Consider the following 26,302-nt stretch of genomic DNA (forward strand, 5'->3'; position numbering starts at 1 on the left):
CTCTTCATCACAGACAAAAATAGGGAGATTAATCAGGCACAGGTGCTCCTCATTCACCGGCTGAACCATCTTGGCTCTCTGTGCCTCCCAGCAAACACTCAATCAACACTCTGTTTGCCATAAATATTATAGATCTATGATGTAAGAAGGGAAATTAATTTGCAGTGCATTTACATTGTGACATCTATGACATTTTCTGGTGAATAAATTTACATTTAGTGATTGATAACGGACTCAGTCCATGCTGCATTTCATGAATTGTTGATTAACAAAGATACTACAAAATCTGCAGATTTTCCTCACAACAATGCAATTTACCATGTTGATTTAGAAGGCTTTATCAACACATCTATTGCCAGAGATCCAACTCAGATATAAAGGATAAGTTAAGATACATGCAAACTACTTATGCCAGCCATCTTCCCCTCTTTTTGTTTTGTCTCTCCCTCTTCCTCTTCTTTTCCCCTCTTCCTCTCTCAGGTAGAAGATGTCAACGACAATGCGCCACTCACCTCGGATCCTATCTACCACCCAGTTGTCATGGAGAACTCTCCAAAGGATGTGTCAGTTATCCGTATCCAGGCACAGGACCCTGACCTAACCGCCACGCCCAGTCGTCTGAGTTATCGCATCACTGCTGGCAACCCACAGAATTTCTTCTCTATCAACCCCAAAACAGGCGAGACTCACAAACAGACACGCAATTTCAAATATTTCCGATTTCTTGGTAACATAAATGGCAGTATAATGTTGTAGACTAATAGCACGAGAAGTAATATATCCTTAAACAAAAAATAATTACAGTCTTTTGTGCCTATGTGTTTACATGCCTCTGAAATTACTAGAATGCTCTTTCACCATGCACCTCCTACTCCACAATCTTCTAATAAAAGGCTTTAGTTCCCACACAAGAAATTATAATGACTTTTGTGCCCACACAGTTAAATACTAGGACACGGATGAGCCATCCAGACAATCTTTACTGCACTCTTAACTGAATATTGCTTCTAGTCTTCTTTAGGGGTGAAAGCTCTTTGCAATGTACTTGAGGAAATTAGTGTAGTTAGTTTTTTATTAAGCCAATGTGTGGGTGAATATCTTACAATAATGAAGGAGTTTACAGTTAAAGCAAGTTTCTTTCTTATTACTTTTTTTCCCCCAAGGAGGGCCAAATAGTTTATATGAATGCATTCTGGGATATAGTAAGATGAATAAAAACACGTTTTTCTAATAAAAAGTGTAAAGATATAACCAAAGCTGAAGTTGGCAAACCGTTTCAGGAGTATTTGATTGAATTTGGAATTAGGTTTGTATTCAGAAAATGCTGCCCACCATCATAAGGGTTTACCAATAGTCATCTACTATGGGATCAAGACAGGGTCTTAAAGAGTCTTGTGAAATGATGCTCAGACAGCCTCTGGCTGTATATTTACCAATTTTGAGCCAGTAAAAAACTGCACGAGAATTTAAAGCCCGTGGATGTGTAAAGAACATCTGTGCAAAAGACTAATGCAATTTTCATTCTGTTCCTGTCCAGACCAATTTTACTTATCGTGAAGTCAACTTTTAAACTTGACTCTGAGTTACGTAATTGTCAGTGTTTAGTTACAAATTCAAATTTCGTACACATTTTTGGAGTTTTGGAATTTTATACTAGCTTCCTGCTTTTAATCAGCAACCCCACTGAGACAATTTGTGCACATATTTTATTTATGCATTCTCAAATCTTTTCTATGCATCTGTGAATTTTACGTGCTTGCAATTTTTTTAGACATTCCCACACTTGAATTGTTCATAAAAGATGATTTAAAACTGCAACCTGTGAACAAATGTCATGAATTTCACAACATATGCCTGAACATCATTTCAAAACTCATCAGAATCAGAATTATTTAGAGCCTGAAAAGGCTAAAATTCACAAAAATTTATTTTATATTTTAATTCACATTTATTTACAAAATGTCCACAATTGAAAATGAGAAGAATCACCATTATATCTGTACAGAATACAAATATTATTAAAGCAAATACAAACTGTTTATTTTTGGCTGCCAGATTTGAAGTTTAGGGAGGGCCTCATTCATTCGACAAGTTTTTCTTTATCTTCCATTAAAGAATTATTCAAGAGGTCAAATGTTTTATTCAACTCCAGAGGGAAAAATATGTGAAGTCTATTCTTTATGTGCCCTACATTACGTTATGAGGGTTTCAATAAACAACAAAAAGGCAAATTTCAGCTGTTACAGGGACGTGTATTCTGATTCAAAGAAAAGTCAATGTAATGAACCGATGGCCTATAGGTAACATGCAGCGTGTCAGTTTTCCAGATTATGGTAGAAGGAATTCCCTGATGGTGTGCTGTTGTGTGTTTACTCTGTTTGTAAAAAGAAAACAACAGGTATTTACATTTCTCTTCCTCTATTTCTCTATGCATATGCTAATATGTAGGGAAAGGCTAATATTCATCCCAATAGAGACATACTGGTCGCACCCATTGTACCCATGTAAATTGCACCCAACATACAGGCATTCTCACTTTATGTGCGTGTGTGTGTGTGTGTGTGTGTGTGAGAGAGAGAGAGAGAGAGAGAGTTTGTGTGGCAATTTAATCAATTGATTAATTAATTACAGCTGTGTGTTAGAGAGGGCAGCTCTATCGCAATGAGTCGATTAAGATTACGCCATCTCATACAGGATAAAACTCACATGAGAGCATGTAGCCACATGTGTTCATGTCTCTGTGTGAGCCACAACTCATACCTAACAGCTGTATAAAAATAATTTGCCTTTGTGAGTGCCACAGGGGAGAGTTTTTAGCCATCTGAGCCCCGCTGTCTGTCGCTGTAAGAGACCCACAGTATTTTTCACAGTATTTATTTTACTCATTAATTTTAGACAAGGGAACTCATATTGATGATCTTTTTCAGTATGTGATAAATTAACTTTTACTGCGGTACTGAGCCATATATTAGTTTAGCTTCCACCCGTTTTTTGAAGCCCAATAAATAACATTGAATGTTTTCACAATCACAAGGTGTGAATTTCAATACATCATTACCATAATTTTAACAATAATGTGACTGACAGTGCCAGTCTATTAGTTTGGTAATGAGACATGCATGAGTGAGAGAAGCATTCAATATGAATCACTCCTCACTGTTTACCTAGTCACAAACTTTCCATGTACCAGAGTGATTTCATTGGATAGATGAATAAACAAAACTGATTGATTTGCTTTCATGAGGCGGCTGTCAGCCACACTATGACCTGAACTGCTGGAAAACCCCTTCAAGTTTCAAATTGTTTTTCAAAAGTAGGTTCGGGGTGGTTCAAAGTAATACATTTTTCAAGTTCACTCTGGAAGTGTCAGTTTGATGGGTTTGAGGTACTGCAACAATTCCCAGAATGTATTGAAGCAGACATTTGAATGAGTACAAAGTGTGTAAATGTGCTGTGACAGCTTACAGTGCTGTCTGTTTGTCTGTATGTGTGTGTGTGTGTGTATGTGTGTGTGAAGCCTATTTCCCTTGACACATTGTGGTAGATGGAACGCTTATAAAAGCATGCATGTTTGCTGAGTGCCATTATGGAGTCATGGCGACTGTGTGACCTTTTTTTACAGTCCATTATTGGATTGGATTGGTTATGTTGTGGCAGGATATTAACAAATCAACTGTACATATTTGAGTCAATATTCATAATCAACAATGAACAAAAATATCAAGTTTGTATTTTATTGTTGTTCCATTTAGAAAATGATTCAGAGCTATTCCCCCAAGAAGTAGACTATGAATTGACATCCCTGACAGTGGGTCTATTTTATAGAAAGGAGAAGTCTAAAGATTTGAAAAAGGCCACTCAACCATTGCATAAATTATGTGTGTGTGTGTGTGTGTGAAGGTGTGGGTGGGTATTATTTTTTTCTCATGTCCAATAAAGCGTCCACTTGTCCAACTGCAGATGTGCAGCGAACTGTAGATCATTGATTCTTATCAGAGTTGTTACTCGCAATGTATTCTACTGAACAAGCCCTCCCTCCCCCCTCCAGTCTCTCTCCTACAGCTTGTGACTGCTGCTCTGGATTTACTCCTAATTTGCTTAATTGAAGTTAGTCTGCGTAGCAAGCTCAAGGTGACACCGTGATATGTGCAAGCACGACTGTGTGTGTGTGGTTTTAGTCAATCCATTGAGCATTGACTGCACAGATACTTTAAGCATCCACAATAATCCTACTTCACTGCAACACTTCTTCACACTGAAGCTATTACATTATCATCATCCAAGCCCATTCAGTGTAATCATTACACATTAAAAAAATCTACACAAATAATTTTAAAATATATGTATGTATGTTATGTGCATGTTCCTGTGTGTGTATGGATGTCTTTATTTGCACGTGCATGTAGTTGAAAATAGAATGAATGAATGAAAATTAGAATGCCACAGCAGATGGATCTATTCTTTTTTCCTTATCAAAAGCAAAATACTAGTATTTCAGTGCTTGTATCAGGGCATTTTTCATGTGCAGTTGTATTTCTATGTAAAATACTAATAATAATTCTCTACCCATTTCATTGTATTTGGATGCTCTAATGATATGTTGAATACTATACAAGGATTGTTGTCAACAACATTATCATCATAATTAATGATTGATATTTATTTTGGAAAACAGAAAACAGCTTATAAAATTGTAAAATGTCATATAATGGGCTGAATCTGCTTATGGATTAATGTCTGCATGTTTTTCCTTGTTTCCCTGCTAGCCAGAATAATGTCTGGGGAGCTTTCAAATTGTTAAACTGACTAAATCTGCTATTGATTGACTGACACAAACTTTGTCTGTGTTTCTTGGAATGTTTGTATGTGTGTGTGAGGGGGGTCTTTGTTGTTGTACACTAACAGTGAGCTAGCAAACTAATGACAAAATAAGAAAACACTAAAAGAAAAATAGAGGTGAGGGGAGTGTCAGGGGAAAATGAAGCTGTGGTTGTCTGTGATCTCCACTGCTGCCTGCCAGCATTTGTCACACCGTCTAACCATCATCGGAATTATCTGGTTGAATCAAAGCTATAATCAATAGCCTCGCTACTTTCACTCTGTCCTGGTGGCATTCCGGCCAACTGAATGACCCTCAGCTATATAGTGCCATATGAACATGTGCCAAATGCCATCAGCTCTGCCAAGGCTGCAGGCTATAATTCACTGAACAATATATGTGAGTGTGAGTGTGCACATGCACGGTCACACTCACAAGACTTTCTAATTGGAAATAATTCACATAAATTATGAGGAGCCAGCAAGTTTTTTTTAAGATCTGCAAATCTGTGTTTGTGTAATCTAAAGTTGCTCTTTTACGATTTTTAGGGCTGATCACGACAACCGCGAGGAAACTGGACAGAGAACAACAGGCAGAGCACTTCTTAGAGGTACAGAAAAACCTAAACAATGTTTATGGGTTTAAAGTATTATTATTTCTCTGGCCCTGACACCTGCCACAGACAACTATTAACATAGACAGTGTGGAGGACAACCCTGGCAGGCCCTCCAGGCTCCATAAACTGTGATGAATGGATGTGGTTTGGGGCCCCAGGTTTCGGATTTTCTAAATGCAATCATTCATCATTGGTTATCTTCTCTACTCAGGATGGGAACAGGGAGGAGGATGAGTTGGTCTTCCCAGCATTTGATAAGCGCAGACACTGGGCATACAGATAGCTCCGTGATTACCATTTCTGGTGCTCCTGCTGCTCTGCATGCAGATGAACCTGATAATCAAAGATTTTCGACTTTAGAGACATGAGCAAACTTCTACTTCCCCAGACTTTACTTACAACATATTAAATGCTGCAGAATCTACAAGCACTTTGCCCCTCTGCAAAAAGGAATGAAATAACCCACAGTTGACCCACACTATTGCAGCTTTGTGTTTTGTTTCTGTATTGCCAATTGACTTGTCTAGACTCCATAACTCTTTGCTTTGTTCAGCTCCATTACTTACTAAGAACCTAGCGTACAGGGGCGGACTGGGACAAAAATTCAGCCCTGGCACTGTAGCCACGCCAGCCTACCTTACCACGTATCCCCACGAACATACATTCACTACTTACATTACATTTGTTTACAGATGTTGAAGTAATATAAGCAACAGGCCTACTGTATGTAACAGCAAGTGTGTCACTTTGTGTTGAAAAGAGCTGGTGACATAAGGTCTGAAAATAGGGGTGTGATGAACAAGACGAGAAGATATTTTAACACAATTATGAATAAGTATTTGATGATAAAATGTATGAGTGGGAGCTCGGGGGGTCCTCCCCCAGAAGATTTTGAGTATTAAACACTTAATTTCCTGCATTCTGGAGACATTTTCTGCACCAATTTATGGAGTAAATGTCTTTATTTATATGAATGGCAGCACAAAATTCAGCAGGTGACAATTAAAAATATAACAATAAAATGGAATATAAAGCAATAAAATCAGTAGCTTTTTTTGTTGCTTAAGTAATTTTCTCGGACAATGCACATTTGTTTCTTCTATATTTAAATTGCATTGCATGTTTTCTTATTGTACAAATAAACAAAGCATTATCATTTGTGATTTATCCATTTTTAAACATATTTTAATTAATTTCGCTTTCAAAAAGTCTTTGGGACATGTCCCCAGTGACCCTAGTGTAAATGACACCAATGGTAACAGATTTGTAACATTTTATGAATGTGACTGGCACACAATGCTCAATAGTTTTTAAGAGCACACAACATATTTGCACATGCAGTTAAAACAATGGCTGCCCATCTGAGTATGTTGTAGAGTCTGTGCTCTCTGTCTGTTTGTCTGCTGTTACTGTCTTTCTCTACTGCAAGTCAATTACAACCCGAACATTTTTGTGTGACTGTTTTCTTCCTACCTCTACCACACTCCCTGTCTCTGCTAGGCCTACAGTAGCATCCTTCCTCCCAGCACTAGCCTACAAGAAGACTAGGGCTCTCTGGCTGTGCCGATTCCAGCAACATCCATGAACACAGTAGCCTATAGAACATTGTAGAAAAATGTTTTCTCACACACTGCTCTCAACATTGGAATACACAAAAATATTACTCACTAGCCTACTTAATTCTGCTCTCCTTGCCTTCACTTCTAATATTTCCACACAAGCACGGAACATACACCTCTGCTGCAAACACATACCTCTTTCTTTTTCTCTTTCCCTGTATTTGTCTGCCCCTTGACTTTCTCCATCAGCAGTAGGCTGTTTTATGAAGTGGCTGAAATGACACAGCACTCGCGATTTTCATCCATGTGTGCACGGAGGAGGCTTGTTAATGAGGAAGCCAATCGAAACCGAAACCAACATTGTACCCAGTTGCACCTGCACCAAAGTGTTCCCTGTTGCTTTACCTGGCCCATGCTTGTGAAATATCCATCCATATCTCCTTCTTATAACGTAATGGATGATCATTTCTCTCAGTGTTTCTCTGCAAAATGCTTAAATGGGTCGCCATATATTTTGGGCGGCCCTTAACGTACCTCAACGGCCGCCCAAGTAAAGCTAATGTGTGGGAAACACTGATATTAATATCAATCTGACTGGCCCACCCCAAAACAAATAGTCCGGCCCCTCTGGCATATGCCAGAATTGCCAGGTGGACAATCTGCCCCTGCTAGCGTATGACAACAAACTACAAACTGAAAGCAGCAAAGGTTGTAGAAAATAAGCCTGCATCTAACAGTATCATTGAACATTCACACTTAAAAGGAAAACTGGGGTCAGAGAAATCTTCATTGTTGCATTTTAAAGTGTTTTCCTGTCCTGTCCTATCCTGTCCTGAGATTTCAATAGGAATGCCAGTGCATGCAAGCCACCCACATCTCCGCCTGCCAGTCTATGCTGCCTGTTTGTAATTGATAGTCTAGTGAGCAGTCAGGCTGGCAGCAGTGGTGTTCACCCTGATCTGATCCAATTGATCTGTGATCAGACCTCTGCCTCTGATTTCAGAGGATCAATTATACAAAGAGATTTCCCGTGAGCTCAGCCCCATGTGGTCCTGCACTCCACAGCTACAGCCACACAGTGGCAGCCGACATTTAAGATGCTAATAAATGTGTGCATTCACAAATAAGATTGCGTGCGTGTGATGAAACATGTACAAGAGACAACAATGCATATCCATGACTACCTACTATGTGATTTTTTTTTTTGTATGTGTGCTCAGGTAACAGTTATAGATGGCCCAGTGACCACCCGGCAGTCTACTGTGTGGGTCATCGTTCACATCGAGGACGAGAACGACAACCCACCCACCTTCCCAGAGGTTACCTACCGCATCAGTTTGATTGAACGGGACCGCAACAAACGTGGTGAACCGGTCTACCGTGTCTTTGCTTATGACCGGGACCTCGGAGCCAATGGCAACATTACCTACAGCATTGTTGATGGTAATGAGGACGAAAAGTTCAGTATTGATCCCAGGAATGCTATGGTGTCATCAAAGAAGATGGTGACGGCGGGAAGCTATGATGTCCTTACTGTGAGTTTCCTACAAGTTTAAAAAATGGTCTTTGTTTTTATAAAGAGTTGATGACGATGGATGGATGGATGGATGGATGGATGGATGGATGGATGGATGGATGGATGGTTCTGATTTTCTGCTGTTTGGTCTGAACTTGGCTAAGTACAGATTTCAGCTAAAATATAGCACTTATTAGCAACATGGCAAACATGACAATAAATCCATAGTCTGAGTTGCAGACCACATCCAAGTCTGTGATTTTATTACCACTAAATTCATAGCTAGTTGGGATTCCATTATCTTTTTTAGGGCTCTGCTTTCATGCAGGTGCAAAGTTGACAGGTCACAACACAGTCACATTGTACATTTTTTGCCCAGGTATTTCAGCTTGCACATTTTTGGTATTCCATGGCCATGAACTCAGAAGTGTCAAGGTGGGTGGAGTGGCACAGCTGAAGTTGTGTTTATGCACATCAGGTTGCACAGTGCATTTTTGATACTCTGGAATGACATGACACTTGCGTTTCCCCCACTCAGACACAAACAAAATTTTTTTTGGTTGTATAAAATTCTTCTTGCTAACAATGCATTCATCCTGCTCCACGCCCTTTAACATATGCACTGCAGACACCAGATTTTTCTTAAGCATCTGGTTCACTAATTAGTTGATCACACCCTTGTGCCCTTGGAGTTTGTTCTTGCACATGTACTCAGTTTCAGTGGAAGAGAGCTCATAGTTGAATTGTGGAAGCAGCCAGTGCCAAGGACAACAAACACCAGTATTCTCTCCTTTATATTCAGGGTAACACTGTTCTCTAAGCAAATAATTGTTCAAATAATGTATTTGGCTCACAGGTTCCAGTCTACAGTGAGTGCCACTTATAACGGCATATATTACAATTACTTCTCATATACGTAGGTTCCTCCAAAGATTTTGTTGATTTATTAGGGGCTATTTGCTTTTACTATTTGGTGTGTGAAAAGCAGAGCAAGACATTTAAAGTTAGTCAGGGACAGCCATTCCATTAAACTGGGATAAATTTTGAGTTTAACAAAAATATTATTTATGGAAGAGAGGTGTAGGTGTATATTCAGGTGATGTGTCAGGAATAGAAAATGAGTATAGATCTCATCAGTATAGGTTTGACAATATGTGTGAAGTGGAGAGGCCAAATTTCTAATACATTCTGAATGTTTGCTTGACCTGAATCCATACTAACACCAGTGTAGTGGTTAATTAAAGTCCTTTTTCAGTTTTCCAGTCTGGTTTATCATTGTTTCAGCATTTTGCATAAATTCCCAAATGTTTGATTCCTTAGCTCCTGGAGGTGTCGGCTGAATGTCTGGTTTCTCAGTATTGTTCCTTCTCTCAGATAAAAGCGGAGGACAGCGGTGATCCTCCATTATGGTCTACTGTCAAACTCCATGTGGAGTGGATTCGCAAACCTGTCCCCTCGCCTCTGCCACTTCTTTTCACCCAGAGGTACTACAATTTCTCGATTTTGGAGACAACTGCTGTAGCTCAGCCGGTGGGGGTAGTCGCTGTCAGCCAGTCGAGCACATCTGTCTGGTTCAGTATCATTGGTAAGTAAATTAACCTACGTTACTAAATTAACAGGCCAGAGCACAATCCATATTCAGAATTTTCTTGTCCTGTCAAGAAAATTCAAATACATTTATTCAGGGTAAACTTAACTAAATCATTCTTCTCATTTGACATTGAAATTGTGCAAAAGCTGGAATCTAAAATTTGGTTTTATTCCCTATGCGATGGAATTACCCCTTGAGGCATTAATAAAGTATTTAGAATTTCATTTTAATAATATGTCCTTCTGTATGGTGGAGTATCCTGATAATGCTTTTGAAATATGTTATTTGAGTTTGTTTTTTAGGGTCAGATCTGTCAGCTGGTACCAACACACTGGAAGCAATGTAAAAGGTTGCAAATTTGAAAAACATTTCTTGATTCAAACTGCTTACCTTCACAAGAACTTTACTCTCACTTTGACACATTTCAGTTCATTTCTATTACCTTCCGCTGCTGGAGAGGTACTGCTGAAAGTTTTTGGAAAGTTATCTAGTGGATATTTCTAAAAATCAAAATGAGCTTATTAAAATTAAAAGGCCACTGACACATTTTGTAGCTGAGATTAATTGTACACAGGCAAAAGTGCATTGTCTATATAAAACATTTAACTTTTGAAAGGTTTATTTTGCTAAAAGCAAACTGGCAAACAAAGGACAATATAATAACAGCGTCTACTGCTGCTCTGGCTCTGGGAGAAACAATGAATCTTCTCCAAGGCTATACCTGTCTGCCTGTTTAAAATCAGGGAGCTTTGTCTCGCCCCTTGATTCAAGTCTTTATAAGGATAATCAGTGAATAGCTCATTATTGACTGCAATTCAACAGTTCTCATTAAACAAATCATTGTAGAAACCCAGCTGCCTTACTTGGGTATTAATATGAAAAGGAGTTGATTATTAGTTGATTACTTGATTGTTCTTCTTCAGTCACAAACATCAAAGATACAAAAAATGCAAATGTGTTTTTTTTTCCCTGCTCCACTCTTGCTGTTGATATCAGTGGAGTAATTGCGCAGGAGAAGCTCATTAATATTTCACGTTTTTTTTTTTTTTACAAAAAAGTTAAAGCATTGTGATTATCTTTTCTTTCAAACTTCAAGAATTGGACTTGAATATCATCCATTAATGAGTCACATTTCCCATACTGTGCTGAAGTATTCGAATGAAAGTCCACTTTAATTACATAATAATACACATAAATGTCGGCGCGGACCTTTGATCACAAGAATATCCTTGACTCCCTAAATATTAATAATCTTCTTCTCTTTCTTTCTCTCACCGTTAAGGCGGACGCCTTGCCAGAGAAATGTTCTACATTCCGCAGAATGCATGTGGAAGAAACTGCTCACTTGACACAGGTCTGGTTAAAGCTCATGTTGACACACCTCCTCCTCAAATGCCCCAGGTCTGGGGAAATTTTGAAAATGAAGCATGCAGTGCCAGGACCTTGTTTAGCCAAAGGCAGAATTGATTGATCTGAGCTTGAAAAAGGATTCCCACATATCTTCACACAAGCAGCACTAGTTTGTTATCTCTGCCCAGGTACATCAAGTTCACATCATTAGTTAAGCTACTGTGCTACTACTTTGGAAAGACGGTGGAGAGGTGATATGACACAGTTGGCCTGCAATGTATTTGAAAATACCTGACTATGTTGTAATGTTATGGCAGTTTTAATTTGTTTATGAGTCTGCCTGATGATCTTTCTGCAAATACAGACAACCCAACATATTTTTATGTGACAATAGGGGAAAAGAAAACTGTTTAGCTGTGTCACTGATATTATGGCAATAGTTAACTTTCTCTCACTTCTTCTGGAGAACACTGTCTGTATTTTTTTGTACTGACATTCATGTGAATAATAGAATTTATATGGGCTCTTGTGGTGGTAGGATTTGTAATACAAACCATACAGAAACCCACTCAAAAAAATGGCTCTACCGCACCACTATTGATCAAAAACTCCACAGGGCACCTTTGAGTTATTAGTCCTGTCAAAAACCATTGTCAAATGGAACATACATTAGTGGCAATTTAACAGAACGATAATTACATCATTTATGTCCAGACATTTTTCAAAACTAAGTCGTAATTTATTGACTAAACTACACAATTTCTTCTGCAGACATATAGTATTCCTGTAACAACCTGTTCAGATATTGTATTGCTGTATGTTTATAAAATACAGATGCTACCAAAAATACTAAAACTGAATCTGAAGTATTATCAGACCCCCTGGAGGCCACTCCTTACAGACAGGAAAGAAACGGCAGACTCTTGATGCTGTGAGATTGCAGTGTAGTACTGACCAACCCCTCCTCCAGAAAAAAAAAGCGAATCCCTGTGGTTTGCTCCGACTCAACACGCGTCGGTGGTTCTGTGAAAAATGCCCAATCAGTATTCATATGCTGAGGAGAGCTCAACCTCCCCAGATATCTCGAGAGAGAAGCTGGAATGAGACGAAGGAGGGTACTGAATACCTAACGTACATCAATCCTCTCGCTCACTCTAATCAAACATTAAGCCTCTAAACTGTACACTCACCGCCCGTGGAAAAGACCCGGCTGCAGGTTTTTTGATCTGTGAGATGGGTTGTGTTTTGGAGTGATAAGACAGATGTTTGTGTGGCTGTTAACAGCTCTCCGGCTGCCAAGTGGGTTCGGGTGCTACATTGCATAGCATTTCAGTTCAGTTTATTTCACAGACCCTCCAGCTCCAGACGCAGGCACCTGGCCAAAACAATTACACAGTAATAACTTAGAGCACCTGAGTTTAGGACACAAAGTGAATACTAAATGACTGAAACTCTGTGTGAAATATGTGTGTGTGTGTGTGTGTGTGTGTTATTCCAGGGAGCTTTGACATGCAATTTGACCTTCAAGTGGGGGTGGGGACTCTGGTCGTTGCCAAGCCCCTGGATGCAGAGTTGCAGTCTGTGTACAACATGACTATACAGGTGACAGATGGCACCAACTTTGCCACAGCACAGGTACAAACACTTTTGATTAGTTATACACTGGCACAGTCTCTTATACACTTCAGACCCACATCAAATTAAATTATTGTTACCTCTTCCTAGGGGAGCTGTTTGCTCAGCTATCCTCCTTCTTACACTTGCACTCCCTTTTTCTGAAATTATCTCTTGCTGACTATGAAATGTGCTTTTTGTTGCTCTGTCTTTGGCATTCCATGTGCCCCTGCTGTCTTGGCTGGCCTACTAGGTCTTCCTTGGTAGGGAAATCAGTGGATTAATGGGATTAGTTTTTTGCAAGTAAAGGTCAAGTGTTTGTATAAATACAGAAATTGCCCACATGGCAATTAGAAAACACCCCGCCAGGCTTGAAAAAATACCACAACTATTGCTTATTGAGGTGTAAACAACATAATATAATAATAATATACCGAGCATAATTCTAATCCCCACCTTTGACTTCTTAATCTCCCCTTCTTTCTCTTTCTCGATCAGGTGTTCATCCGAATACTAGACAGCAACGACAACCCTCCAGTCTTTTCACAGCCAGCCTATGACGTCAGTGTCTCAGAGGACATACCAGTTGACATGGAGCTACTCCAGGTTAGAGCCTCAGACATGGACGAGCGTGCCCGTTTGAGCTTCTCCATCTACGGCAGCGTAGACCCAGCCAGTATGAGACTGTTCAGGGTTAATCCTGGTACAGGAGTTGTCTACACTGCGGACAGGTTGGACTATGAGGCCAGAACGCAGCACATCCTCACTATCATGGTGAGTAGGGAAATAATATGGGAACAGCCAACCAAGCTGTCTGTATGTGTGTAAATTATGCTCCTATTGGCAGCTTTCCCTGCCTTGCTTCATTTTAGCTGATTTCTTTCATTTATCACCGCCTACAAAGCTATACATATTTATATCTCGTTTCGCTCCAGGTCAAAGATCAGGAGTTTCCATTTAACCGTGACCTGGCTCGCATCCTGGTGGCAGTGGAGGACTCCAATGACAACATCCCCTACTTCACCAGCACCGTATATGATGCTGTGGCCTATGAGTCTTCTCCCTTAGGCACTTCTGTACTACAAGTGACAGCCTTAGACAAAGACAATGGGATTAATGGGCAACTCACCTATACTATAGAAGCAGGTGTGATGCTATCTGAATGTAAAGAAGTTTATTATTTTTATGTCTCTTTATTTTAGTGTTTTTTAACAGTGGTTTAAACTGTGTCTTTAAATTGGGATTAAAAGTCTGTCTTTCTAATTCACCAGTATTAAAGCCTGTAACCATTCCGCTACTTTTAGGAAACACCGGTGGTGTGTTCAGCATCGATAATGCCACAGGCCATATCTTCATTGCTAAGGACCTGGACCTCACCAATGTGGGCTTTTACACCCTCACTGTGCGTGTCACAGACAGTGGATTTCCTCCATTAATGGCCACAGCTTCAGCTCGCATCTCCTTGATACTCTCCGACTTCTCCAACCCCAAATTCTCTCAGAAGGAGTATCAGGCTGAGGTAAAGACTGAAAGGATGGGTGCATGGGGGAGAGGTGTGGGAAGGGAAAGATAGATGGAATAGAAAGGCTGGAAGATGGAAGGGAGTGATAAATAGTGAATATCTAGACAATGAAATTGAGCACAAAACTCACCAAAGTGCCTAAAATGTTCACCAATGTATATGTATTTACAGGTAATGGAGAACAGCACTATTGGAACACACGTGATCACCGTTGGTGCCCTCAGTCGCTCAGCACTCATTTATGATATCACCAGGGGCAATGAGGACCACTGCTTTATTATCAATCATCATACTGGTGTAATCAGCACACGCAAACTACTTGACTTCGAGGTTTGTTAATGCTTGTGTTTCAGTGTAGTAGGTGTGTTAATATATACCTATGCCAAAGCTCAATGACTGTTTTCACTCATGGAATGTAACTGTTATGCTTTTCCTTCTTTTGGCAGCAAACAACATCCTACTTTCTGGTGGTGCATGCCCTGAGCATAGCTGGAGTGGAGGCCAGCACCACTGTCATCGTCCAGGTGGGGGATGTCAATGATAGCCCACCTGTCTTCCAACAAATCAGGTACCAGTGCTGGACATCACTGACATGCTCCTATCTTGTTTGCTGAGCTGTGCTGAGTCCTGACAACATGTAATTTTCTAAAGTCATTCAAGTATAGCTGTCCTCTTTCACAGTGGTGTCCTCTTTTTACCTTAACAGGTATGTGGGCACAATCAGTGAGGCTGCTCCAGTCAACAGTGTGGTTCTGGGAGAGGATGGGAACCCTCTAGTCATCCGCGCGACCGATAAGGACCGCAATCACAATGCCCTCTTAGTGTTCCAGATCCTAGATGAGACCGCTCGTATGTTTTTCAGCGTGGACTCCGGGACTGGATCGATTCGGTAGGTGAAATGTAGAAACCAGATCAACTGCATCACTATTGAGGATTCACCTGCCTATAAACTGATATATATATATATATATATATCATATTTTCTAGAGCAAAGAATGGGTTTCTTATTATTTGAATGGTTCTCAATTTATTTTAGGACAATTGCCAGTCTGGACTATGAGACCTTCTCTGAGTTTGTCTTCCGGGTTCATGTTAGAGACAGTGGTCAGCCTTCTAGGAGTGCTGACAGCCCAGCAGAGGTGGTTATAAAGGTAAATAAATGACTATATCTGATTCAGCTTTCACTGCTTCATGAACCACTCTTGACTCATTTTGATTCTTATGTTATTTGTAGACATTGTTTTTACTCTGTGCATACCCTGTCTTAGGTAATCAATGTCAATGACTCACCTCCAAAGTTATCACAAGACATTTATGAGGCAGTACTCCTCCTGCCAACCTACGTGGGTGTCGAGGTCATTAGGGTTGAGGCTTTTGACCCTGATATGACCTATGACCTCACCCTGAACCCTGACAAGTCCATCAGCTCCCAGCTACTTTACTCTCTGGTGGACAGTAATGTGGAGTACTTTTCTGTGGAGCGCTACACTGGAGTTGTGTCTGTCATCAATCAGAACCTCAATAAAGACCGTTACCGCTTTAATGTGAAGGTAAGTGACACTTAAATTTGTATCCTGTCACTAGCTTATATGAACAGCATGCAGTTAGATTAGACTGGCTTTCATAACAGTGATTTCCACAGGAAAGTCAGAGCACAGGGTCAGCTGCAGAAGTGTGCACACAGAGCCCATAGTTATTCAGTGTCTTGATGTAGAATACGTCAGCTAGTTGACACCAGTAGATGGGTGGTCTCCAGGGCACCATGCCACCAGTATTTTATTTTTAAGAGAGAAAAAGGGGAGTGTATGCAAAGTCCTCATCGTCATCTAAATGTCCTCTGCATTAGCCTATTGTGAGTCAGCTGTCAAATAAATGCAAAGAAATCCTTTCCACTTGTGCTGAGTGCCCAACAAGGAACTCTTACCCTTCTGTATTTGTTCAAGGTGTGGGACGGACGTTTCTCCAGCACGGCATCAGTCACCGTGCTTGTCCGAGAAGCTGTAGAGAGTGGCCTGCTCTTCACCTTCCCGATCTACTCCGCCTCGATCCAAGAGAACATACCCAATGTCACTTTAGTGACTGTTGTCAACACAGTCGGCCACCGCCTCAATGAGCCGCTCAAGTATACTCTGCTGAACCCTGGAGGACTCTTCACGATCCGGCCGACCTGCGGAGTGGTGCTCACCACCGGTGTGCCTTTTGACCGAGAGGAGAGAGAGAGGTACGAGCTGGTGGTGGAGGTCAGCAGAGAAGATGAAATACTGAGGGTGGCCAGGGTGACTGTACAAGTTCAGGTGGGTGTGAAACTCTGTGTGTAAAAGAGTGTGTGTAATTTTATTCTTTCTCTTCTCTGTCTTTTTTCCCATGTGCACAGACACTTTGATGTAGACACACGTTTTCTTACTAACTTACTGTATGTGTCTTTCTGTTTAGTCCATAAAGTTTGTTTTGCTTTGTGAAACAACACATTCGTTCATGCAAACCCTTTGTAAGTCTGATGACTCATTTTTGCAATTTAGTTCGGGAATCTACATGTACATATTGTCAAGATCTGAAGATCTCATGCAGAAGTTTTGTTTGATGCTTTGTTTTTCGTTTTTTGTTTGATGTTAGATTTTTTTTACAAGGGTGCAACTCCAATAAACATCGTGTTTTGGTTTTAAATATTTCATGATGCACAGTGGCTTTAATAAAATGTTTGAACCGTCTGATCAAGAATATATTCTAGAAGGTGCACAAAGTTACTGTATATTTGTTGTTTATCATAATTGTGTAGTACGACATTGATCATCATCAAACAGTGAACTGATCCTGTTACCAAATGTTAGGACTTATTTAAGCCCTCGGGTCACACCAAAGTCTTTTTTTGTATTTTCTTTACAATGAACCCACTGGATTTACTTAAGACAACCTTTCTTTCTCTAGGTGGAGGATGTAAACGACAACGCTCCAGAATTTGTGAACCTCCCCTACTATGCTGCAGTGCAAGTGGAAGCAGAGCCAGGATCAGCTATTTTCAGGGTCTCAGCCATTGACAGAGACTACGGTCGGAATGGAGAAGTGACTTACAGACTTAAGCAGGAGCACAGGAACTTTCAGGTGACAGCCTGCTCTTAAATGGTTCCTTAATTTCTTATGGGGAGCTATACATTTCAAGTCATGGGTTTGTACATTCTCATGTGCCTCATGTTACAAACAAGTATTTATATATCCCATGCAGGTGAACCCTGTAACTGGAGAGCTGACCTTAAAGAGGGCCTTTGAGGCAGACCTATCCAACGCAGAGTACAAAGTTGTCCTTGTGGCCACTGATGGTGGCTTCCCCCCGCTGTCCCGAGAGGTGGAGCTGCCTGTTACTATAGTAAATAAAGCCATGCCAGTGTTTGACAAGGCCTTCTACGGTGTCACTGTCAGAGAGGATGTGGCCGTCTCCACCTCTGTCCTTTGTATCAATGCCACCAGTCCTGAAGGCCAGACCATCATCTTCACTATTACTGATGGAGACCCTTCCCTCCAGTTTGACATTGGCTTTGACACAGGAATCATCAGTGTGATTTACCCGCTAGACTTTGAGACCATGCAGTACTACCGGCTAACGGTGAAGGCTACAGATACACTGACTGGGGCGAAGTCTGAGGTCGATGTAGACATCGTCGTGCTGGATGTGAATGATAATCCGCCACTGTTCCAGAACACCTCATACTCCTCTGTGCTTGCTGAGAACTCAATGATTGGAACAACAGTATTACAGGTGTGTGTGTGTGTGTGTGTGTGTGTGTGTGTGTGTCTGTATTGAAGCACTCCAGTGTGTACTCTTACTGAATGATTGTTTACACCTAACACTCACTTCAGCAGTATTGGGGATGAATATTAGATGCCAAATAATTTATTTATGAGAAGATAAGTGTGATATTTCTCTAGAAATTTCCCAGTGGAAGCTTTTGACCTTTAGTGAATAATAGGCCAGTGCTGTTTATGCAGTAAGGAACATGTTCGCACAAGACAATTCATAGACACCAAACTATTGGATTATTTTTTTAGTAACAATTTCCTTGAGGTTAGGAAGTCCTCAAAATAAGTTACGGCCTTATCTGACTTTATTATGGAATTTAACAAGAATTAGGACAACATTGGATCACACCAATGGTTGTTTTGCCCTAAAATACACCTGGGCTTGCTCAGTGGTTTTACACTACTATTCACTACATAGGGGATGACTTATTATTAAACATTAGCATGGATTATCTCTTTGCTTTTAAAGACTGATTCACTGCAAATTTAACTTTAAGAATATAAAGTTTTTTTGTCACCTACACAGAATCAAGCCAACAGTAAAATAGTTTTGCATCCTCCACCCCAACAAGAATATCATCACTATTGATTGATACTATTCTTTTCACTCAATCATGTTTTTGTAATTAATAACCTGACAATGGTTGCAGCAAAACTGTAAAACTGTAAAGATGATCTTGTGAGATGCTCGACAATGTTTTAATGTGGTTTTAGATGCGATATTGCCCAGTATGTCAGTGAAGTCCAGAACTTAATTACTTTTTTCATTTGGTAGTAGCTATAGAGTATGTCAGAGTAAACAATTCAGATCCTGAATTATGCATGAGGCAGTGCAAAGTTTAATGTTACTTTCCTTGTAGGTGTTTGCCCAGGACCAAGACTCGGAGAAGAACGCCGTGGTGAGTTACCAGATCCTATCTGACATCTACAACAGCGGAGACTACTTCCACATTGACAGTAACAGCGGATTGGTATTCACGGCACGCCTGCTTGACTATGAGCTCATCCAACGCTACAACTTCATTGTCAGAGCGACGGACAGTGGAGACCCTGCCCTCAGCAGTGATGTTAGTGTCACTGTGACTGTTACTGACACAAACGACAACCCACCTAATTTCAGCCAAGCGCTGTACGAGGCCTTTGTCAATGAGCTGGCTCCCCGAGGACACTTTGTGACTTGTGTTCAGGCGTCAGATGCTGACATCTGTGACGCCCGAAGGCTGAGGTAAGAAAATAAACTGTATGGGTTTGGTGTTTTCTCTGTAATGTTTTGTAGTAGTGATGATTAGAGTCGCTGTACATGGTTCCCCATTGAACCCAGCTGAATCTTTGTCTAAACTTTTTAGTACATTATGTTCAGAAAAGCATGTTGCTTACCAGGCAGTCTTGTTTTTGTGTTTTGGTTGTAAAATTCAAAGTAATTTTCACTCCATCTTTTATTTATCTTTCTCTCAAGCAGTTTTGGCCCCGCACTTCTCATGAAAAGTAGATACGTGTGTTTCCAGCAGCTTCTGAGCAAAATAACATTGTACAATTGAACTCTATTTTTTTTAAAATTGGCCTTCAGGTACAGTATTCTCTCTGGGAATGAGAGAATGACTTTTATGATGGAGCCAGATACAGGGGTGCTCAGTCTGTCTAACAAGAGGAGACAAGGCATGCAACTCTCATATCAACTCAATGTGTCTGTGTCAGATGGCGTCTTCACCAGCACTGCTCAGGTGAGATTACTTCTTTGCTGTTACAATTTAGTTCTGTCAACTTATTTGTTCTTTTCTAACTGTTGCAGTGTTTATACAGCTGAGTAACCTTCTTTAGCAACCCCTCACTTCAAATTTGTTACACACATTTGTAGCTGTCCAGTATGACTCATATTTTCTAGCACTGGCTGCTGAGCAGCTCTGTAGTTGGAGGTTAATGTGTGTTCATGTCATGTCGGATTTACTATGAGGGTGAGCTGCCAACTGGGCGAAAAAGCATTCACATCTGCCTCTTGGTAATTGCATGTGGGACTCTGATATCCCACATCTCTGATAGTCCACATTATATGCGGTAGCAATAACATGTTACCCCATTCGTTTGCTTCTTCTTCTGACATAATGTGAACACACCATACCTCCACAATAGTCTGTCAGAGAGTGTAATTACAGTGTTTCCAGCAGCATCGTTTACCATTTCGTCACAAGCCTGATGCTCATACTGCTGGCCTGTCTGACAAATCAGCCAGTGATTATTATTGTGATGGCATCAACAAAATGCCAGCAGACACAACGATGATGGTTGTGAGATTATGATTGTAACGATGATGGTGATCCCCAGGTGATTGTACGTGTGTTGGGAGCCAACCTGTACAGTCCAGTGTTCAGTCAGAGGTTCTACCTGGCTGAAGTCCAAGAAAATGCCCCTCCAGGGTCAAAGGTCATTCAAGTAAGTTTGCCTTCTTACTAATCACTCAGTTATATTTCCATCAGGACTTTTAATAGGAAGCCTCCTGCATGAATTATGTTATAAAGCCCTGTAATGACTAATCTGACCTTGTCTTCTGACTCTCTGTATGGACCCCCAGGTTCGTGCAACAGACGAGGACTCCGGGCTGTTTGGCCAGATCACCTACTCCTTCATCAATGACCTGGGGAAAATTCAGTTCACTATTGATGCAGATGGAGTCATATCCACTGTTCAGAAATTAGATAGAGAAAACCCTCTTAACAAAGACACTGTGCTGACCGTTATGGCCCTGGATGGTGGAGGTATTAAACACTGATATTCTGACAAAAAGCCATCTTCAAATGAGCCAATATAAGACTTACACTTCAGCTAACATTTGTACATGAGTAATAAAGTCTTTTTGGTAAATGCACCGCAGGTATCGCCTGTGAGATAATAGGTTTTGTATAATAAGATCTCAAACTCCTGAAGATCAGGGAATATTTAAGCACAGTCATTACATATGCATTAGATTTTATCTTGCAGAATGACTTAAATTGAATGCAACGGTAGAAAAAAAATTATGAATGCAAATTATGTCCGTCTGTATTAAAACTACGTACATTTGTTGAATCTGTACATGTATATTTACATTATGTGTTATTTGTCTCCAGGCCGTGCATCGTTTTGCACAGTGCGAGTGGTTCTTGCTGATGAGAATGACAACGCTCCTCGGTTCAGAGCTGTGGAGTATCGTATGAGCATTAAAGCAAATGTTGCCAAAGGTTCTCTGGTCACACAGATCCAAGCCACTGACCCTGACGCTGGGTCTAATGGGAGGATCACCTACTCCCTTTACAGCGAGGCACGCCTATCACTGGTTGATGTTCTGGAGGTCAGGACATCTCACTCTTTATACATCAGACTACTGTAGTTTATAAAACACATTTGCACTACATAGCAGTATGCTTATTTTTAATGGAGTTGCAAACATCTTCTCAGTTACCTCAAGAAAAAAACACAAAAACTCTAACCACATCTAAACCTCAACAAATATATTTAATGAGAGCAAACCATATCATCACTCATAATTTATGCTACAACCCTGATTTTCAATTAAGAGGTTTTCTCAACTGATACCTCTTTCCCATTTCATTGGAGTAACAGCCATCTGTTGTAACTGTAATTATACGTTTTTGCTCTTCAAATAAAAACAATGTTGTATTGAGATTGATGCTCTTGGTCAGTTTTTGTTGCTCTAAGGGGAAACACAATTAAATAGTTATTCCTGCAAATGAAACAAAAAGCTGTAGTATAGACATAATGTGAATAATAATATAATAATAATAATTTTTCAGCTGAGAGTCAAATCTAAGCTCTATTACTACCTAGGATTATTATCTCTAATAATCTAATAATTTTAAATGGCATTGTGATTTTGCTGGTGCCCAGGTGGAGCCAGACAGCGGTTGGATGATGACTAAAAGCACCGTGGACCACCTTCAGGGGACTGTGCTGTCCTTCTTTGTTAAAGCCACAGACTGCGGTTCTCCGGCCAAACACTCACTGGTGTCAGCCTTCATCCACGTTGTCCCACCAGATGCATTTGTTCCCTCCTTCAGCCAGCCTCAGTACTCCTTCACCATCCCTGAGGACACAGCAGTGGGAACAGCCCTGGGGTCTGTTTATATGGCCACTGGACAGACGGGGTTCTTCACCACAGTCGGAGGAGAGACGTTCGACAGCAACCAGGGAGGGACATTTCTGGTGGAAAGGGAAACAGGTCTGATCCGTCTGGTCAAGCCTCTAGACTATGAACAGATCAGCATCTTTCGCTTTAAGGTTGCAGCAACAACAAGAAGAGACCTGATCGAGTCCATCTCCACTGTGGACCTGGAGGTTAAGGTTGGTGGTACACAGAAAACATAAAACCTGTTAGCCCAGGTGAATTGAATTTGATGTTAATAAATAAAATAAAATAACAAAACTGAAATTTTTCAAGCACTCAAACAGCCTGAAAATAATAAATATGTGTCAAAAAAGGGAATTGCAATGAGTCCGACAAAAGTGGTTGAAGCAGCCATTAAAACTAAATGATATGGGATGTTTTAACACTGATTTTGCTTAGCACCTCAATGAAAAGCAGGTATAGCAGTGACTGTCAAAGCTGTTTCCATTCTCACAATAAAAAATAAACAACATTTAAAAACACACAAGTAAAATCTCAAATAATGTGTGAATTTTAGTTCCTGGTGCATTTTCTTTTTTAGTAAAATATAAACTAAGTAAAGAATTGTCATTTTGCAGATCCTAGATGTGAATGACAACAAGCCAGTCTTTGAGACTAACACCTATGTAGCCACAGTGATGGAGGGGATGCCAGTTGGGACAAGAGTGGTCCAAGTGCGTGCACTTGATCCAGACTGGGGCTCTAATGGGCAGGTGTGTGACAGGTTATTTTTGTATTTTGCTACACATGTGTACAGTCATGTGTAAAGTACACTCACTACAGTTATTCAGTTCAGACTGTGGGGATATTGTGAAAAGTTACTTTTTAAAAATCTTTTTTAGGTAACCTACAGCCTGGGACCTCTGCTCACCTACAACTTGGACATGACAAAAGACGCTCGCTACCTCAGTGGCCCCATCACCACAAGTTCCGTCTTTGCTATTGACAGTAAAACAGGCTGGATCACCACAGTCAGTCAGATGGACCACGAGGCCTGCTCCAGCTACAGCTTTGAAGTTGTGGCCTCTGATCTGGGGGAGTTACAGTCTCTCTCCTCCACCACAGTGGTAACCATCACTGTGTCAGATGTTAACGACAACCCGCCGCGGTTTGAGAGGGAGTTGTACCGGGGTGCAGTAAAGGAGAGTGATCCCCTCGGTGAGGTGGTAGCTGTTCTAAAAACCAAAGATCGAGACAGCGCAGATCAAAACCGCCTCGTCAGCTTTTACATCACTGGTGAGGAAATGAAGAGAACGCTAACATAATGTAGTTCATCACATTCTGTGCTGCAAAAAATTCCCCTCATTTAGTGAGATGAGGTTGTGTTGCATAAAAAGTATTCACTGGTCTAATGGGGTCGCCATTAGTAAAGGTCAAATTTTAAATTAATTTAACTCAAATGTCAAACACAACTAACCTTTTGTTTTTGTATTTCCTTTTAATTTAGATATTACAAGGCATGCATAATACATAAAACATTTCACATAAGTTCACATTCACAACATAAGTGAGAGAACAATGCTTGGTAACAAACTGTATAGAGTTTTCAATAGAACCAACAGAGCCTCTGCTTTAAATGATTGTTGTGATTGGGGTAATAAAAAACATTGTGAGGCCTCTCCAGCAAAACACTCACCTTGACACAGAGCTTGATATTTTCCATTCACATAATTGTGAACTGATAATCACTAAGGGTGATATATTTTGGTTTTTGTTCTGCCATTAAAAAATATTGATTGGCCTAATAGAAGCATTTTAATAAAAGGTCAGCTTTAAAAGGCCATTGCTACTACACCACCAGCCTAATTTACACTCTGATGATAGATGTTTATTGATTGCCAAAGAATATGTGCATCATTTGTGAGTGTGTGTCTGTCTTTTTGTTGTGTTAGTGTCATCCTTTTAATCCCCATCTGTGTAATCCCCAGGGGGAAACCCGCGGGGAGTGTTTGGCCTGGCCCTGGTGCAGGGAGAATGGAAGGTTTACGTGAGTGGTCTGCTGGACCGTGAGCAGCAGGACTGGTATCTGCTCAACATCACAGCGAGCGATGGCCTATATATCGCTCGTACTACAGTGGAAGTTACCGTCATGGATGCCAATGACAACAGTCCCATCTGCAACCAGGTTAGGGTTGCAGACGAATGAGAGTGGATCAAATAAAAATATCCCAAGCAAACAAACATAGAACAGATTGTGGAATGTATGAAGATGAACTACTATGTCATTTTGCGTTTTTTAGGATTCATAGTAGAGTAACTGCCTTTATCTGCCATTGTCTCCACGCTAACCACATTCCAATTAGTGTTTTGTCTAAAAAGAGAAACAATAATACAGTCAATAGTAAATATTAGTGAAAAGTTGTTGTGACTATAGAACAAATGTTTCTTTGATAAACATGGTTGAAAAGTGAATAATTTATCAGTTGGGGTGAGTTTGTAAACAAATATATTTTAAGTAAATTAAATTATTGTTGTGTTTTATCATAAAACATGTCATGCAAAAGCAGATGGCAACATATGCAGTAGTAATTGCACTCCTCCATTTTGTAAATACTAAACACAAAACTGTACAAATGAATGCATGCATTATTAACTGATGATGAGTTATTTAATTATTTAATACCATATTTCTGTTATTGTCAATCTCACCACACCTCTTGACACCTCTTGACACTCATGATTGTGAACTTCCTCTTGGGTAATTTCAAGGGTGGCTTAGCTCAAAAAATGTGTGTGTTGAATAATGTGCATATGTACTTTATGTGCAATATTTTTAAACTAAAACAGCCTAAATCTGGGGCTGTAGTTGAACAGGATTAGTTCAGTTAAAATATTGATTCTCTGTTCTGCCATGCATCAAAGTACAGACTCAATGGGAACGAATTCAAACAAATTGTATATTAATTATATCAAGGAATGTACTGAATGTACTGTTTGTAACTTGCATAAAACGTGAGCGGCAACTTCAAAGGCTGATAAATGAAGCCAAATGCGGAAGTGCCAAAACTGCATTTCCTTGATTATTTAGTATTACATGGGGCAAAAGAATTTTTGCTCTCACCCGTTAAAATTATATTTGGTCTAAAAGTTATGCATAATTAAGGGCTTCACAATCGCTCTTTAAAAATCTATGGATGACGTCACGGAGACTACGTCCGTATTTAATACAGTCAGTGCTTTTATATGGTACATAATCATCTTGCCCAAAAATGCCCACAGTCGAAATCTAATGAATGCTGAATCGCACTTATTACATTAAATAGCAAAAAAATTTAATAAAAATTCAACTTTAGCTAAGTGTGCTAATTCCAACCTTGCTACTTTCAGACTCACTCTAAAATTGGCATCAATGCTGTGTCAATAGCTGATATATGAGAGGAAAATAATTGGGCAGTGTGGTTTTTTGGAAATGCCCCTTTTCATTCAGTAGTATTCTGCAATTCTTCATTTTATCATAATTAGTTGAGAAACTTTGTTCTCCCTTCAATCTCTCATACATTCTCTTTAAAATCAGCCTTCTCTGCCTCCCTGTTCTCCTCTTATATTCTTTCTGTTCTTAGACAAGTCGGGCCTGTTTAGCTACAAAGGGGTTACTCTGGCATTACATGGTAGCAGCATCAACACATTCAGAGTCGGGTCAGACACTGTACAATTTCTTAAATGATTTGCTTTGTCCGACAAGCAGTCAAAAATATAAAGATATTCAGTTTTCAATTATATAAAACAGAGACAAGCAGTAAATCCTCACATTTGAGAAGCTAGAAACA

The 26,302-nt window shown here is 40.1% G+C and overlaps 1 protein-coding gene across 2 annotated transcripts in view; it reads left to right on the forward strand.

The window, feature by feature from the left end:
- Window positions 1-26,302, forward strand: part of LOC119896047 (protocadherin Fat 3) — a 72,232-nt gene that overhangs the window by 18,208 nt on the left and 27,722 nt on the right. For both annotated transcript variants that reach the window (XM_038709522.1, XM_038709524.1), the window contains exons 5-30: window positions 481-679; window positions 5,368-5,429; window positions 8,215-8,529; window positions 9,885-10,095; window positions 11,384-11,455; window positions 12,950-13,086; window positions 13,564-13,839; window positions 14,001-14,211; window positions 14,370-14,584; window positions 14,759-14,917; window positions 15,034-15,155; window positions 15,294-15,476; window positions 15,624-15,738; window positions 15,856-16,137; window positions 16,531-16,881; window positions 17,513-17,686; window positions 17,808-18,338; window positions 19,240-19,604; window positions 19,947-20,100; window positions 20,699-20,806; window positions 20,946-21,129; window positions 21,481-21,701; window positions 22,259-22,711; window positions 23,114-23,248; window positions 23,378-23,771; window positions 24,464-24,660. In XM_038709522.1, coding sequence (XP_038565450.1) covers window positions 481-679; window positions 5,368-5,429; window positions 8,215-8,529; window positions 9,885-10,095; window positions 11,384-11,455; window positions 12,950-13,086; window positions 13,564-13,839; window positions 14,001-14,211; window positions 14,370-14,584; window positions 14,759-14,917; window positions 15,034-15,155; window positions 15,294-15,476; window positions 15,624-15,738; window positions 15,856-16,137; window positions 16,531-16,881; window positions 17,513-17,686; window positions 17,808-18,338; window positions 19,240-19,604; window positions 19,947-20,100; window positions 20,699-20,806; window positions 20,946-21,129; window positions 21,481-21,701; window positions 22,259-22,711; window positions 23,114-23,248; window positions 23,378-23,771; window positions 24,464-24,660 — 5,826 coding nt within the window. The remainder of the gene's footprint in view (window positions 1-480; window positions 680-5,367; window positions 5,430-8,214; window positions 8,530-9,884; window positions 10,096-11,383; window positions 11,456-12,949; window positions 13,087-13,563; window positions 13,840-14,000; window positions 14,212-14,369; window positions 14,585-14,758; window positions 14,918-15,033; window positions 15,156-15,293; window positions 15,477-15,623; window positions 15,739-15,855; window positions 16,138-16,530; window positions 16,882-17,512; window positions 17,687-17,807; window positions 18,339-19,239; window positions 19,605-19,946; window positions 20,101-20,698; window positions 20,807-20,945; window positions 21,130-21,480; window positions 21,702-22,258; window positions 22,712-23,113; window positions 23,249-23,377; window positions 23,772-24,463; window positions 24,661-26,302) is intronic.

This window comes from Micropterus salmoides, unplaced genomic scaffold (assembly GCF_014851395.1).
Source record: "Micropterus salmoides isolate LMB-PRFRI ecotype aquatic unplaced genomic scaffold, ASM1485139v1 Ms_hic_scaffold_9, whole genome shotgun sequence".
Classification (NCBI taxonomy): Eukaryota; Metazoa; Chordata; class Actinopteri; order Centrarchiformes; family Centrarchidae; genus Micropterus; species Micropterus salmoides.